At 40.4% G+C, this 15,342-nt stretch overlaps 1 protein-coding gene across 1 annotated transcript in view; it reads left to right on the top strand.

Annotated features, from left to right (window-relative positions):
• The window catches only part of LOC136872432 (G-protein coupled receptor dmsr-1), a 591,582-nt gene extending 580,194 nt beyond the window's left edge, over positions 1 to 11,388 (top strand). The window contains exon 5 of the mRNA XM_067146247.2: positions 9,760 to 11,388. Within this exon, the coding sequence (XP_067002348.1) occupies positions 9,760 to 10,453 (694 nt within the window). The 3' untranslated portion in view covers positions 10,454 to 11,388. The remainder of the gene's footprint in view (positions 1 to 9,759) is intronic.
• Positions 11,389 to 15,342: the final 3,954 nt, after the last annotated feature.

Raw genomic sequence — 15,342 nt, 5'->3', positions numbered from 1 at the left:
CCCAAGGGGCTCTCAACTTACGAGTGTGAATTGGCGACCACGGGGCCCTTATCAGAGTCTTGGCATTGTTTCCACTTAATTGTGCCAGGCTCCTCACTTTCGTCTATCCTGTCCGACCTCCCTTGGTCAACTCTTGTTTTTTCCGACCCCGACGGTATTAGAGCATTGGAGGCCTAGGGAGTCTTTCATTTTCACGCCTTTCGTGGCCCTTGCCTTTCTTCATCCGTTCCTTCATCTCTCGTAGTGACGGATCCCTTCTTTCTACTTTTCTCTCTCTCTCTTTACCCCTTGTGGGGGGGGACGCAGACGAATAATACACCCACGGTATCCCCTGCCTGTCGTGAGAGGCGACTAAAAGGGGCCACCAAGGGATGATTGAATTCGAACCATGAAACTACTTTTGATTCGTACCATCACGCGGGGAACACCATGGGATGCCTGTATTTGCGAGTAGTACCACTATATTCGGTACGAAATAAGTTTCTGATTAGTAGCAGTAAAGAGGCTGGCCTGGGGGTTTCCAGTACCCGTGCGTCGTACCCATTTGAGCAACACCACAGGTCTGGGCGTTGCCTGTGTATTGTACCACTATATGAGCGACACCGTGGGTCTGCGTTGCCTGTGATTAATTCCCACTATGTGAGGAACACTACGGGATAGTACGAGTCCCTGTGGTTAGTACACCTTGGTAAGGAGCCTTACCGATTTGCGTTGGCCATGAGTGGTACCATTGTGTGAGAAACACCATAGGTCTGCGTCCTCTGTACGAAGTGCAATACTTGTGAATAATACCGTCATGTGTGGAACACCGTGAGTCTTCGCTACTTTTGATTAGTACCCCAACATGACAAATACCATGTTTCTACTTTACTCGCGACATGTACCGTTCTGAGGGGCCTTAGACCTCGATTTTGGACCCCTTTATACATCAGGCATCCTCGATTCAGGATTGTGCTTTATGAGTGATCCCTTTTTCAATAATAAATTATTTATGACCTTTTTTGAGTCGGTTCCACTATTTTTTGTTTGCTCGTGTTTTTGTTTTTTGTTTTTTGGTTCATGTCCGTCCATTCCTTCTTCATGATGATTTCTTTTTATTATGGTCGGTGGATGATTTTGAATTTTTTGTTGTTATTTCATTTCGTACCATTAGTGGCCGATGACCTCGATATTAGGCCCATTTAAACAACAAGCATCATCATCATCGTCATTCCACTTCCAAATAAGTTGAGAGCGATAAAAGGAAAAACGAGGGTATGGAAGCCCTCCCTTTGGGCTTCGCGGAGGTAAGCCGTGGTATTATGTCGTCTTCGGATCGGCCAGGGTATCGTGACTCACTCGCATCTTTTGAAAGGAGAACCCCCTCCGGTGTATACCTCCGGCGTTCATCTTACCGTGGTACACATCGTTACGGAGTGTATGAACCTGTACGATCCTCGCCGTAGTGTTAACCGCCCGAGTACCATCTCCCTTATCTTGCGAGATGACGAGCAGTCAGCAAACCTCGTCATCCGCTTTATTAGGGATAGTGGTCTATTTTGTCGTGTATAATGATGTCCTTTGTCCTAGTGTATGTGTGTCAATTGCGCTTTTATCCCATTGACTTCATTTTAGTTTGTGTTGCGTATTTCAATGTGTTATTTTAACATCTAACGTAGATTATGTATATATATCTGTACTACCAGGCAATGCCTTATTCCCTTTCCTGCCTCATTTTCTTTTATTTTATAAGAAAATAAGGCATTGCGAATTAGATCCACTGCTGATTTAATCTCATACTCATTTCTTCATCACCATTTTTTAACTCTAGTGAGTGGATGCATTTTAAATTTTTGCCTATCGTATACCTTGTCGTCCATCTCTTCTCATTAGGGGCAGATGACCTGTGGTTTTAGTCCCCTTAAACAACAAGCATCGTCGTCATCATCATCTAACCTGTTCATCTGGAGTTACTTTTAGCACTGATCCAACGCTTGAATTGCACATGTACTGGGGCGGGATTACATCGTGCACACTACTTCACAATTCAATCAATCAATCAATCAATCAATCAATCAATCAATCAATCAATCAATCAATCAATCAATCAATCAATCAATCAATCAATCAATACTGATCTGCATTTAGGGCAGTCGCCCAGGTGGCAGATTCCCTATCTGTTGCTTTCCTAGCCTTTTCCTAAATGATTTCACAGAAATTGGAAATTTATTGAACATCTCCCTTGGTAAGTTATTCCAATCCCTAACTCCCCTTCCTATAAATGAATATTTGCCCCAGTTTGTCCTCTTGAATTCCAACTTTATCTTCATATTGTGATCTTTCTTACTTTTATAAACGCCATTCAAACGTATTCGTCTACTAATGTCATTCCACGCCATCTCTCCGCTGACAGCTCGGAACATACCACTTAGTCGAGCAGCTCTTCTTCTTTCTCTCAGTTCTTCCCAACCCAAACATTGCAACATTTTTGTAACGCTACTCTTTTGTCGGAAATCACCCAGAACAAATCGAGCTGCTTTTCTTTGGATTTTTTCCACTTCTTGAATCAGGTAATCCTGGTGAGGGTCCCATACACTGGAACCATACACTAGTTGGGGTCTTACCAGAGACTTATATGCACTCTCCTTTACATCCTTACTACAACCCCTAAACACCCTCATGACCATGTGCAGAGATCTGTACCCTTTATTTACAATCCCATTTATGTGATTACCCCAATGAAGATCTTTCCTTATATTAACACCTAGATACTTACAATGATCCCCAAAAGGAACTTTCACCCCATCAACGCAGTAATTAAAACTGAGAGGACTTTTCCTATTTGTGAAACTCACAACCTGACTTTTAACCCCGTTTATCAACATATCATTGCCTGCTGTCCATCTCACAACATTTTCGAGGTCACGTTGCAGTTGCTCACAATCTTGTAACTTATTTATCACTCTATAGAGAATAACATCATCCGCAAAAAGCCTTACCTCCGATTCCACACCTTTACTCATATCATTTATATATATAAGAAAACATAAAGATCCCATATTACTCCCTTGAGGAATTCCCCTCTTAATTATTACAGGGTCAGATAAAGCTGCACCTACTCTAATTCTTTGAGATCTATTTTCTAGAAATATAGCAACCCATTCAGTCACTCTTTTGTCTAGTCCAATTGCACTCATTTTTGCCAGCAGTCTCCCATGATCCACCCTATCAAATGCTTTAGACAGGTCAATCGCGATACAGTCCATTTGACCTCCAGAATCCAAGATATCTTGCTGGAATCCTACAAGTTGAGCTTCAGTGGAATAACCTTTTCTAAAACCGAATTGCCTTCTATCGAACCAGTTATTAATTTCACAAACATGTCTAATATAATAAGAAAGAATGCCTTCCCAAAGCTTACATACAATGCATGTCAAACTTACTGGCCTGTAATTTTCAGCTTTATGTCTATCACCCTTTCCTTTATACACAGGGGCTACTATAGCAACTCTCCATTCATCTGGTATAGCTCCTCCGACCAAACAATAATCAAATAAGTACTTCAGATATGGTACTATATCCCAACCCATTGTCTTTAGTATATCCCCAGAAATCTGATCAATTCCAGCCGCTTTTCTAGCTTTCAACTTTTGTATCTTATTGTAAATGTCATTGTATTACTGTTAGTGGTTTTCCCTGGTTAGGAAAAGCTAGTATAGCCAGAATGTGTAACCATAGGATCATCTTGACCAGTTCCTCGTAAATAGAGTTGGGAGTTACCTCTGACGATTGAATGCGTAACGTCCCAAGTCACACCTCCTGGAAGACGAAAACATGTGCATTGCCTGGTTCTCCTTCCTCCTTAAGGTTCGCCAAAATCTACGTCTAAACGTTACCCGATTACCTTTCCACCCGCAATTTTTGTGATCACGAGTATACACCAGATGGGTTCTCTCTGGTAGGACACAATGGACCAGCGCTCGGACCGGGCACACAGAAAAACTCTGGTTAACAAACTAGTGTTCTTGGTCTGTAGAGTTCTTTCTAACACCGAGAAGCTGAGTAAAGCTGAGATATTCATAAGGAAGAATTTTAATTGGGACATTTTTCAAACAACGACTGCTACAAACAACTTTAAAGACGCATGTTCCCCTCGGGTGAATTATTTGCGTGCATGAATAATTAAGTACCCGTCTTGTCGGTACCAGAAGGGATAAATAGTTGATAAAGAAAATCAATGGCAATCTTCAATCTTGTAGACATCGAGGAAGCCTTGAGTGACATAGTTCGCTGCACCATGGTCAAAATTTCGGTCTCATATTTTCGGATTCCTCTCGTGGGTGTGGCTAGTTGTACGTAGTCGTCCACTAGCTCTGGAGGCTATTCCTCTACAATTTATCACATAATGGACAGTCTGTTGTTCAGTCCAGTTAGCTGTCAATATTTCATATCCAATGCATATGAAGCTTTAGAAGAGCCTGAATACGATTGTGAAATCTGAAAATTATGGATGTATTTCCATCTCAATCGTGAAAGAGCAATTTCTATGCCGGAAAACCTTTAATGAAACGTGTGTGCATGAATATTTAACATTCCTGTGGGCTAACGTTTATGTGAGCAGTTAAAATGTTTATATATTCTAATTAATTCCACAGTCATGATATGAATGACACACACACACACACACACACATACAGAGAGAGAGAGAGAGAGGGAGAGAGAGAGAGAGAGAGAATATAAACGATTTGAATTTATCATTTGCATGCCAATGAGACCGAATATCCCGTTTATGTTGCGTCTATACAAAGTAAGATACAGGTCTGAGAACAAGCTAACTAAATTATTATAATATAGAAATAATTCAGCTTATAAAACATTTTAAATTAGGATTTTTCTTGTACGTCGAGTTACGTTGAAACATGCATTCTACACTAAATTGTAAACTAAGGAAACACAAAAATTATTTTAAGACTAACAGAATTTGAAACAACATGCCGCCCTGAGTGGCTCAGGCAGTCGAGACGCTGGCCTTCTGACTCCAACTTGGCAAGTTCGATCCTGGCTCAGGCCGGTGGTATTTGAAGGTTTTCAAACACGTCAGCGTCCTGTCGGTAGAGTTACTGGGACGTAAAGGAACTCCTGCGGGGCTAAATTCCGGCACCCCGGCGTCTCTGAAGACCGTAATAGTTGTTAGTAGGACGTTATGCTAATTGCGTTTTTATGAACAGTATTACGGAGTTTCCGTGGAACAGAGAGGTGAATGACGGTGGTGGTTTGAATGGGTCTATCTTCGGCAGTCAAAGTTTAATTTAAAACTAAAAAAATTAAAGTTATATGTCCTTTCAGACATTAAATTTCAACAAAACAAGATTTCAGGTACAGAGATGGTTTGGTACGAAATAGAAAATGGGAAGAACCTAGAAAAGTTTCGTTACGATTTGAGCTCCCTATTTACAGGAGTCCCTACATCACTAATGTAGCGTTCAGAAAGATAGTCAAGGAGGCGATTCTCCCAATTTCCTTTACAGAATATTCAAAACACAATTTTCAAGAGCACTTTGCTCCAACCGTTACAAGTTACGGCCTTCCAAAGGCACCACTCAATATTTACACAAATATCTGTTACGTTACAAGAAATGAGCCTCTAAATTCTATAATTCAACCAAGGAGACAGCGCACCCAAACCCTTACAGCCTACACAAAGGCAACCTTTAAGTTGCGAGATTAGAGAGTCGTTGCTCAATAAAATTTAAACTTTCAGGCTTCTCTAGGCACAACCTACATTTAACAATACCATACCAGTTTTCGTTTACATGGAAAAATAATACAGAGGTATCGAGTACCCATTCTACTGTGCCTTTATGGAAAGCAGCAGGTTCAATTACTGGCCCCAAACTCAAAAATGTATAGAGGCGTACACTTGCGCTCCTAGCCCTACTTGGGCCAGTGGCCCGACGATGCAGAGGCTAATCCCAAACTACTGGGGTGACTAGATGGACAAGGTACGTTACAATTTAAAATAGTGAAAACAGTTAAAAAATCGTAGTCATCTCAAGACTAATTGGAGGGGAACTCGAGAGGGTAACGCACTCTCTATCCCCGGTTTTCAGTTTAAGTACTTTTGACTTACTTGGCTTTTACATGAGAACGAAGAAACTTTACATTTTAGGAAATTGACTGTTACATAGTTAGAGATTAGAAACCTCCCCCTCGAGTCAGCTTGCGGAGATAACTACTGAGATAGAAAAATGGTGCCCATTACCATAGCTTATGTTCTGCCTGCCGATGGATGGGGCCTCCGCCTCTTCTCTTAACACATACACTCAATAACACGACGATCAATAAGACAAGTTAAATCGACAAAGGCGTCAGCTTTTATACCAGAGAGGAAGGTTCGAGAAGGCTCTGGACTAAGACCATTCACACCCTCTCATTTTTATTGAACAGTCGAAAAGTTACAAGAAGCCTAGATTGTCAGAAAAATAAATACACAAAATTTTTGATTGGCTAGACTCCGAAGTTGGCGGGATAAGTAAGAAGTGTTGCAAACCTTGAAGTATCAAAAACAAAGATAGTCAGTTCAGTTCAGAAAACCTATAAGTACAAAATATCTTTAAATTTCTGGTTGTTCCTCTTTGCACCATATTGCATGACATCATTTTTTTTATATATATCTATGGAGAAAAATACCAACTTCTTGAAACAGCTCTTGCAGCCTTTATGTGTTAGATAGCGTTCTTCAAGGCGTGGGGTTGAGGTGTACCTCCTGGTAAATTATTATTACTTTTATTCTTATTCTTATTCTACTCCTTCTTCTTATTATTAGTATTAATCGGAAGATCTCACTCATAAATAACAGAGTATTGTGTTATTTTAAAGTTTCCTAAACTGAGTGGATTTATTTATATTTGTGTTGGTGTACAGCAGGAAGTTTGAACTTTTCTCCAGAGATGTCCTTACAAAACCTGTGGTCAGGCACTCTGGTGTAAGCTGGAAGAATTTGTGATTCAAAGAGGTTTTGTGTTTCTAGTTTTTCATAACTAAATCAACGTTCATGAATGTGTCCGGATTTAGTCCAGATTCTTCTAGAACCATCCCTTCGGGTATATAAGTTGCGGCTTTTTAAAGATACCTGGTCTTTATTGATCGTCAAAGTACTGAGTGTGTGTGTTAAGACAGGAGGCGGGGTGCCTCATCCTTCGGCAGGCAGTGCATCAGCCCAGGTAATGGCCACCAGTTTTCTATGTAGCTATCTCCGCAACTTGCCCAAGGGGAAGTTTCTACACTTTAACTATGTAACCGTTTGATTTCTAAAATGTAAACTTCTTCCTTTTCATGTATAATTTCACAAAGTCTTAAACTGTAAATCGGCGATAGAGAGTGCATTACCCTCTCGAGTTCCCCTTCATTTATATTGAGATGACTACGATTTTGTAACTGTTCCTTTTCCGGTAATGCATTAAACTAACCTTTCATTCTAGTCACCCCAGTAGCTTGAGATTAGCCTCTGTATCATCGGGCCGCGAGCCCAATTAGGGTTTTATTCTTGGTTTTCTAGGAGCGCAAGTGTACGCCTCCATACATTTTGTGTTTGGGCCAGTAATTTAACCTGTTCTTCTTTCCACGAACGCCCAGTAGTTTGGGTAATAGATACCCCTGTGTACAAAAAATGTAAATTGTAGGTTGGGCCTAGAGAGGCCAGAAGTTGTAAGATTTTTGGTGTAATGTTGCCTTGAGAAGGCTGTAAGAAATTGGGAGCACAGCCCTCTTGGTTGAAGTTGGAGAGCATGTAAGTAAGCTCTTTTCTGAGATTGCTAATATTACTGTAACATTGAGTGTTGGCTTTGGTAGGCCGTAAATTTGCAGCGGTTGGAGCAAAGTGCTCTGGAAATTTGTGTTTAATTAAACGCTACATCGGCGTCATTGTAAATTTGTAAATTTGGAGCTTGAAGCCTAAAACTGTTAAATTCCCTATTCTAGGGTTTTCTTTTTTTATATCAAAATTGTCATTGTACCTGACACACTGTTGTTAAGATTGATTTTCGGAAAAGAAATATAACCTCCATTTCAGAGTTTTGAAAGGATTTTGATATTGTAGATAGAACTTTCAATCCCACACCTTCTTTCACCCCTCTGTGATCCACGAAACCCAGGTAACAATTATTGTTCCGTATTATCTGTTGAACGCAGAGGTGAAGGAAGGTGCGGGCTGGAATGGGTCTATCTACGGTAGTCAAAGATGGATTTAACATTTTAAGATAAGAACAATGAAAAATAACTGCAGAATTACCTCTGCTTTCGTGTAAACAATAGCCCAGTTTCCAAGAATTGACCCAGCTAGCAAACAATAGCCCCTACCTGTTGGAAACATTCCACACACTACTATAGAATGGTTCTTCAGGAGTATATTCCAGTCTATCCTGAAAAATAATTTCTAGAGCTTATTCTGATTTTTATAAAACGAAATTCAAATGAAAATAACCAAAATATGCCATTATAATGATATTTTGTTCTAAATATGCCACAAAACTTAAGAAAACATAAATGTGCATTTATATGTCCAATAAAATCTATTTAATTTTTATTATCATGCTTGGAAACGTGTTGAAAATACAAGACTATAAGATGTTAAGGGAAAAAATGTGACTTGTCGTAGAAGTCTGCCCCCTAGTGATTAGTATCCGTCCGTCCGTCCATCCATCTCACGTTTTTGATTTGCGGTCAGTGGAGGCTTTTGTGTTTTTTAATTTGGCATTTTATTTCGTCTCATTTCGTACCATTAGGGGCCGATGACCTTTATGTTAGGCTCCTTTAAACAGCAAGCATCATATGCAATGTTTGATAATGGTTTTTTTATTTTTTTTGTCTCTAGCGCGGTAGGAAATGGAGCGTGATTTTTTACAGTCACCAAAGTATAAACATTCTTCGCTTGTCACCGTATTTTTTCATCTTTCCCCTGCCAGATAGCCCTCATACAGCTTTCTTGCGGTAGTGCGACGTTCCAAAATGTGACGAGGCAACAGCTTGTGACCTCGGCGCTTATGCCGCTTTTCTAATTGCAGGTCCTTGTTGATTATGCCGTTAACTGTTGAAACTGACGTTCCAACTTACGTGCGATAGTCCTTTATGGGGCAGGGCTACCACCTGAGACAAGGATCTTCAGAATACTTACCACTTCTGGTGTACGTCTAGTGGCTGCTCGTGGATTTGACAGTTTCTCCCCTCTGCAATTAACCCCTGTCGGCCTTTGCCTTTTGGTCAATATAGCACTGATCCCGTTCCTTGATATAAAAAAATCACTCTTCTTGCACGTTCCTAGGATTGCAAAATAGCTGTATTTAGCACCGGGAAATGTTGTTACGAGCCATCCCACTAAGGATCAATCTGCTTCGGCATCGTTGCAGCCAATGTCACAGAACTCTACACATACGTTCTCAGTATACTGATGTGAATCATCACCCCCCCCCCCCTTTGTTGTGCTGAAGTTGATAACAGCGCCGCCAGCGGCCTTCAATCTCGTCACGAGAGATCCCGAACGACTTTCTGTACTTTCTAATTTTCGGAATCATGTTGATCAGATTGAAAATAATGTTTCTACCTCTAGTGCTTGCTATACTGTAGTGCCGGTTACTCATTTTCGTAATAGTGGCCGATGACCTAGCTGTTATGCCCCTTTAAACGGCATCATCATGATTGTTTTCTTAAGAAAGTGGATTCATGTATTTTTATATATTGGGAGGATGTTATTGCTCACTTACAAATTCTGTTTTCTGTTCTCAGATACCCTGAACAAAATCGAGTCCTGTGTACACAGAGAAGATGTCACCTAGCCATCGCCATCAGCTATACACTTCCCATGGTTGTCTGCATACCGTCCTACCTAGTATTCAGCATTAAGGCAACAAGCATCATGGAAGATAACCAACCAGTTGTGCTTTACCATGTTGGACTCAGCAGCGTTGCCGAAGACGACGATGAACTTCTCCACAATATCAATTTCTGGGTGTACGCAGTGGTAGTCAAACTACTGCCTTGTGCCATCCTCACCGTCATCAGCTGCTGGCTTGTGAAGGCGCTGTATCGCGCAAATCAACGTAAACAGGCACTCAAAGGATATACCAATTGCGGCATTCAACCTCCTGAACGACGATCCATCTCGAAGTCGGAACGTCGCACCGACAGAACAACACGCATGCTGGTTGCAGTTCTTTTACTATTTCTTATTACAGAGTTCCCACAAGGTATCATGGGGCTCCTCAGTGGAGTTCTAGAAAAATGTTTCTTCAACAGTTGTTATCATTATTTTGGGGAAGTCATGGACATCCTTGCTTTGCTCAATGGAGCCATAAATTTTATTTTATATTGCTCAATGAGCCGACAGTTCCGCACAAATTTCGGTCATCTGTTTAAACCTAGAATGCTAGCTAAGTGGGGTCCTCCTTCACAGACTGATGTTCAAAGTACGTATGTCTGATGCCGGCCTCAAGAGTCCTTCATCTTGAGAAGTTTTCATTACTTCCGTGAAGGCAAAAATAGAACTGTGGAAAAGACTGTGTGACATACAATGAAGAAAGAAGTTTCAGACGAGCAAAACGACTTGTAGATATAAAATAACGAACGATAAAGTGGAGAAGTTACGCTTAAAACCACAATACAATGTCTACCGAACCCTTTGCGCTGTAATTCCTTAATAATACACCAAATATCAGAAACGTTTCCATATTCTAAATATGACAACCATCAGTCCGCTCTTATTCACGTATCAATTTGGGATGTCTGTTAAGAACTGTGTACTTACAGGAATGTTATTCTTGCTCAGTGTCTCTGTATTCAAAATTAATATTATCCTCCTTGCCCATGCTCAGCCAGTCTATTAAGAACTATATTGTAGTGTACTGTTGCTCAATGCTCTTGCGTTTGTTTACTTGAATTCACTGACTTAAGTACAATATGCTGAATATTGTATATATGTATTACAGTTTCGTATTACTATTTAATACATAACATATGTACCCAGAAATAATTCCCTCTCTCTATGTTTCATGTCTGTCCATCTCGTTCGATATCTTTGTCCTTGATGTTTCAAATTATAGTGTTAGACTGCACCATACATATAACATGTACGAGTGGTTATACAACTGGAGTCAATTTCCTTTTACAACTAAAATTCATATGTTAACAAAAAGCAGTGTGCTACCTACTTAGTTATTTCATTGTACATCTTGCTTATTAGCAAAATGTACAATGAACTCTGACCCTTTGTTATATTGTTCTTTTTAGGAAATGGCAGAATTCACTTACTTGAGCCCACAGTGAATTCCATTTCTTAAAAAAAGAGTATCATTGCAAATTTTCAAAAATACGTAATAGCTGCAAATGTTTGTACTTATAGCAAATAAAATTGTTATATTTCATCACACCGTATTTTGTATGAATTATTTCTGAAACCTAGCCTTTATTATGTCCCCTGAATATCAAGAGCATGCCTTAACCCTAATTTCTGAAGCTTCTAGATGCTGCTTTTCCTTCGAGTGAAGGTAATGGGAACTGGTTGAGATGGTCAAATATCAGGGTCATTCGTTCTTGACGTCATGAAATGAAACGGGGTGTTTGGAATAATTCACTGCCATTATCCAATAAAAATTAATGAAATAACGCCTCAATTTATTAACAATATATAACATCGATTCTCTGATAACTTTTAAAATAAGGCATTATTGACAATGAAACATTATCTTTTTATCCATCAAAAGCAAAATCTCTACATGAAATATAAATTATTAAAAACTTACATTCTTCAAAGTACCTTTTTTAATACTACAACTCAAAAGCTGTGAAAATTTTTCCACAAAATAAGAGAATAAAGGTTATAAGATAGCTGTGCCTTACATGCAACTAGAAAAATTAAGTCGACCAAAGGAGTTCTTGAGAGACAGTATATCTTTCGGAGGCCACACAACATCGGAGTACGTCTCACAGCCTAAATGAATAACAAATACAAAACAAGCAATTGATCCACTATTAGGAGAACCACGAAAGAAGACTAAAATCATGTTGGTAGCCATCAAGTGGCAACAAGTCAAAAATACATTATCTTGGAATCCGTTGGGGCATTACATAAACACTGCACTGTATATTTAAGTAAGTTTGAACAGACTCGACAATTTGCATCGTACTTAAACGTCCTGGTACCATATGAAAGAAAACTAAGATTAAATTCATTCCCTTTTAAATCTGGGATACAAAATCCACACTAATCTTTAGTAAGGACTTTCTGGTACCCACAAAAAGTCACTAAAGCTAATATGAGCCAGATTAAGGCATTTAGTAGGGTAGATCGTGGGAGACTACTGGCAACAATTAGTGCAACTGGACTTGACAAAAGAGTGACTGAATGGGGGCTATGTTTCTAGAAAATAGAACTCAGAGAATTATGGTAGGCGAAGCTTTACCTTTCCCTGTAATAATTAAGAGGGGAATTCCTCAAGGCAGTATTATTAGACCTTTATGTTTTCTTATATATATATAAATGATATGAGTAAAGAAGTGAAATCGGAGATACGGCTTTTTGCAGATGATGTTATTCCGTACAGATTAATCAATTACTTACAGGATTGTGAGCAACTGCAAAATGACCTCCATAATATTGTCAGATGGATAGTAGGTAATGGTATGATGAAAAACGGGGTTAAATGTCAGGTTGTGGGTTTCACAAATAGGAAAAGTCCTCGCAGTTTTAATTACTCCGTTGATGGGGTGAAAGTTCCTCTTGGGGATCATTGTAAGTACCAGGGTGTTAATATAAGGAAAGATCTTCTTTGGGGCAATCATATAAATAAGATTGTAAATAAAGGGTAAAAATATCTGCACATGGTTATGGGACTGTTTATGGGCTGTAGTCAGGATGTAAAGGAGAGGGCATAGAAGTCTCTGGTAAGACAACAACTGGAGTATGATTCCAATGTATGTGACCTTTACCAGCATTACTTGATTCAAGAACTGGAAAAAATCCTAATAAAAGCAGCTCGATTTGTTCTGGATTATTTCCGACAAAAAGGGTAGCGTTACAAAAATGTTGCAAAGTTTGGGCCAGGAAGACTTGGGAGAATGGAGACGAGCTGCTCGACTAAGTGTTATATTCCGAGCTGTCAGTTGAGAAATGGCGTTGAGTGACATCAGTAAACGAGTAAGTCTGAGTGCTGTCTTTTAAAGTAGGAAAGATCACAATATGAAGATAAAGTTGGAAATCAAGAGTACAATCTGGGGCAAATATTCGTTCATAGGAAGGGGAGTTAGAGTTTTAAATAATTTACCAAGGGAGATGTTCAATAAATTTCCTATTTCTTTGCAATAATTTAAGGAAGTAAGGTAAGGGTTATTCTGCCCGAAGCCAGGTACGAACCTCCGCAGAAGTGTTCCTGAGTCGGAGTTTACGTGCGGTAGGGTGGCCAGTTCCTTTCCGCTCCTCCATTCCCTTACCCCCACCAACAGCGCGTGGCATCTCATCCAACTCCTGACCACGCCCAATGTTGCTTAACTTCGGAGATCTCACGGGATCCGGTGTTTCAACACGGCTACGGCCGTTGGCAATTTAAGGAAAGGCTAGGAAAAACAACAGATAGGGAATCTGACACCTAGGCGATTGGCCTAAATGCAGATCAGTACTGATTGATTGATTGATTGATTGATTGATTGATTGATTGATTGATTGATCTCATAAGAAAAGACGAGGATTGAACCTCGAAACCCCTAAATTGCGTACGTGCTTCCCAATTAACAATATACAAACAAATGACAAACTCGAACAGAGACCATGAACCTGCTACGCAGGCGTAGCAGGGGAAGAGGTGATACTCCCACGTGTCGCGTCCCAGGTGGCGGATAGGGGGTCCTATGCGGCTTGCCGGCGGACTGATGTAAATCAAATAACTCTCGCGGACCCAACACACTACCCCCTTCGGTTGGGGGACGCACATGTAGAATACACCCGCGGTATCCCTTGCCTGTCGTAAGAGGCGACTACAAGGGGCGACCAAGGGATGATTGAATTAGAACCATGAAACTACTCTTGATTCGTACCATCATGCGGGGAACACCATGGGTTGCATGTACTTGCGAGTAGTATCACTAAATTGGTACGAAATAGGTTTGTGATTAGTTGTAGTAAAAAGCCTGGCCTGGTGGATTCCAGTACCCGTGCGTTGTACCCATGTGAGCAACACCGCGGGTCTGGGCGTAGCCTGTGAGTTATACCGCTATATGAGCGGCACCGTGGGTCAGCGTTGCCTTTGATTGGTACCCACTATGTGAGGAACACCACGGGAATACCGGCGCCCGTGACTAGTACACCTAGGTGAGGAATTTTACCGGTTTTTGTTGGCTATGAGTGGCGCCATTGTGTGAGAAACACCATAGGTCTGCGTTCCCTGTACGAAATGCAATACTTGTGAGTAGTACCATCTTGTGTGGACCACCGTGAGTCTTCGCTACTTTCGATCAGTACCCCAAAATGACAAATACCATGGTTCTACTTTACTCGCAACATGTACCATTCTGTAGGGCCTTAGACGTGTATTTAGCACCCCTTCAGACATCAAGCATCATTGTGCTTTATAAATGGTCCCTTGGTCAGTAATACTCTAATTAACTACATTCTTTTTGAGTCTGATCCACTGTTTAAGTTTTTTTTTTTTTGTGTTCGTGTCCATCCATGACCATTTTTTAAAATTTTATTTTGGTCAGTGGATGAATTTGAAATTTTTGTTCTTTCATTTCGTACCATTAGGGGCCGATGACCTCGATGTTAGGCCCCTTTAAACAACAAGCATCATCAGACTATGGGGAGAATATTGAATTGTTATAGCCTAGTTTAACTTTCTCCTAAAACATTAATCAATTCTACGGCGACGGCATCACGTCTGACACGAGCCGAGGACTTCCTTTCATGTTGCACAGACCTGCGTTGAGAGATCAGGGTCATGGAATTATATTGAAGGTATTGGTGAATGTTGGCCGGCCTGTTCAGGCTCACCACTCAATGTTCCGGACGATTTCTAAAAATTTATAGAATACGTCTTCGGCAGCTATTTTGCTCTGCTTGTTAAACATGTAAGTGGCGAGGTAGCCGGTGTATAGGCTTTACCTTCTGTTGTATTCTGGAACGGATGCTTTCAAAAGGCGCCAGGTGGATTCTATGGTGTTTGTGTGTGCTTCAGTTAGTTTGTAGACGAACTCTATTGAATGGCTCAGTGTTAGGTGCTCATAGCCATGTTTCTTCAGAGTGCTGTATGATTTCCAGCAGTCTGTGATGATTGTGGTCCCGGGTTTGATCCACTGTTTTATTGTGGATATGATGGATTGGGC

Source organism: Anabrus simplex, chromosome 4 (genome assembly GCF_040414725.1).
Source record: "Anabrus simplex isolate iqAnaSimp1 chromosome 4, ASM4041472v1, whole genome shotgun sequence".
In the NCBI taxonomy this organism is placed as follows: domain Eukaryota; kingdom Metazoa; phylum Arthropoda; class Insecta; order Orthoptera; family Tettigoniidae; genus Anabrus; species Anabrus simplex.
Note: the sequence above shows the minus strand (reverse complement) of the source record. Positions and strands in the feature narration are given on the sequence as shown.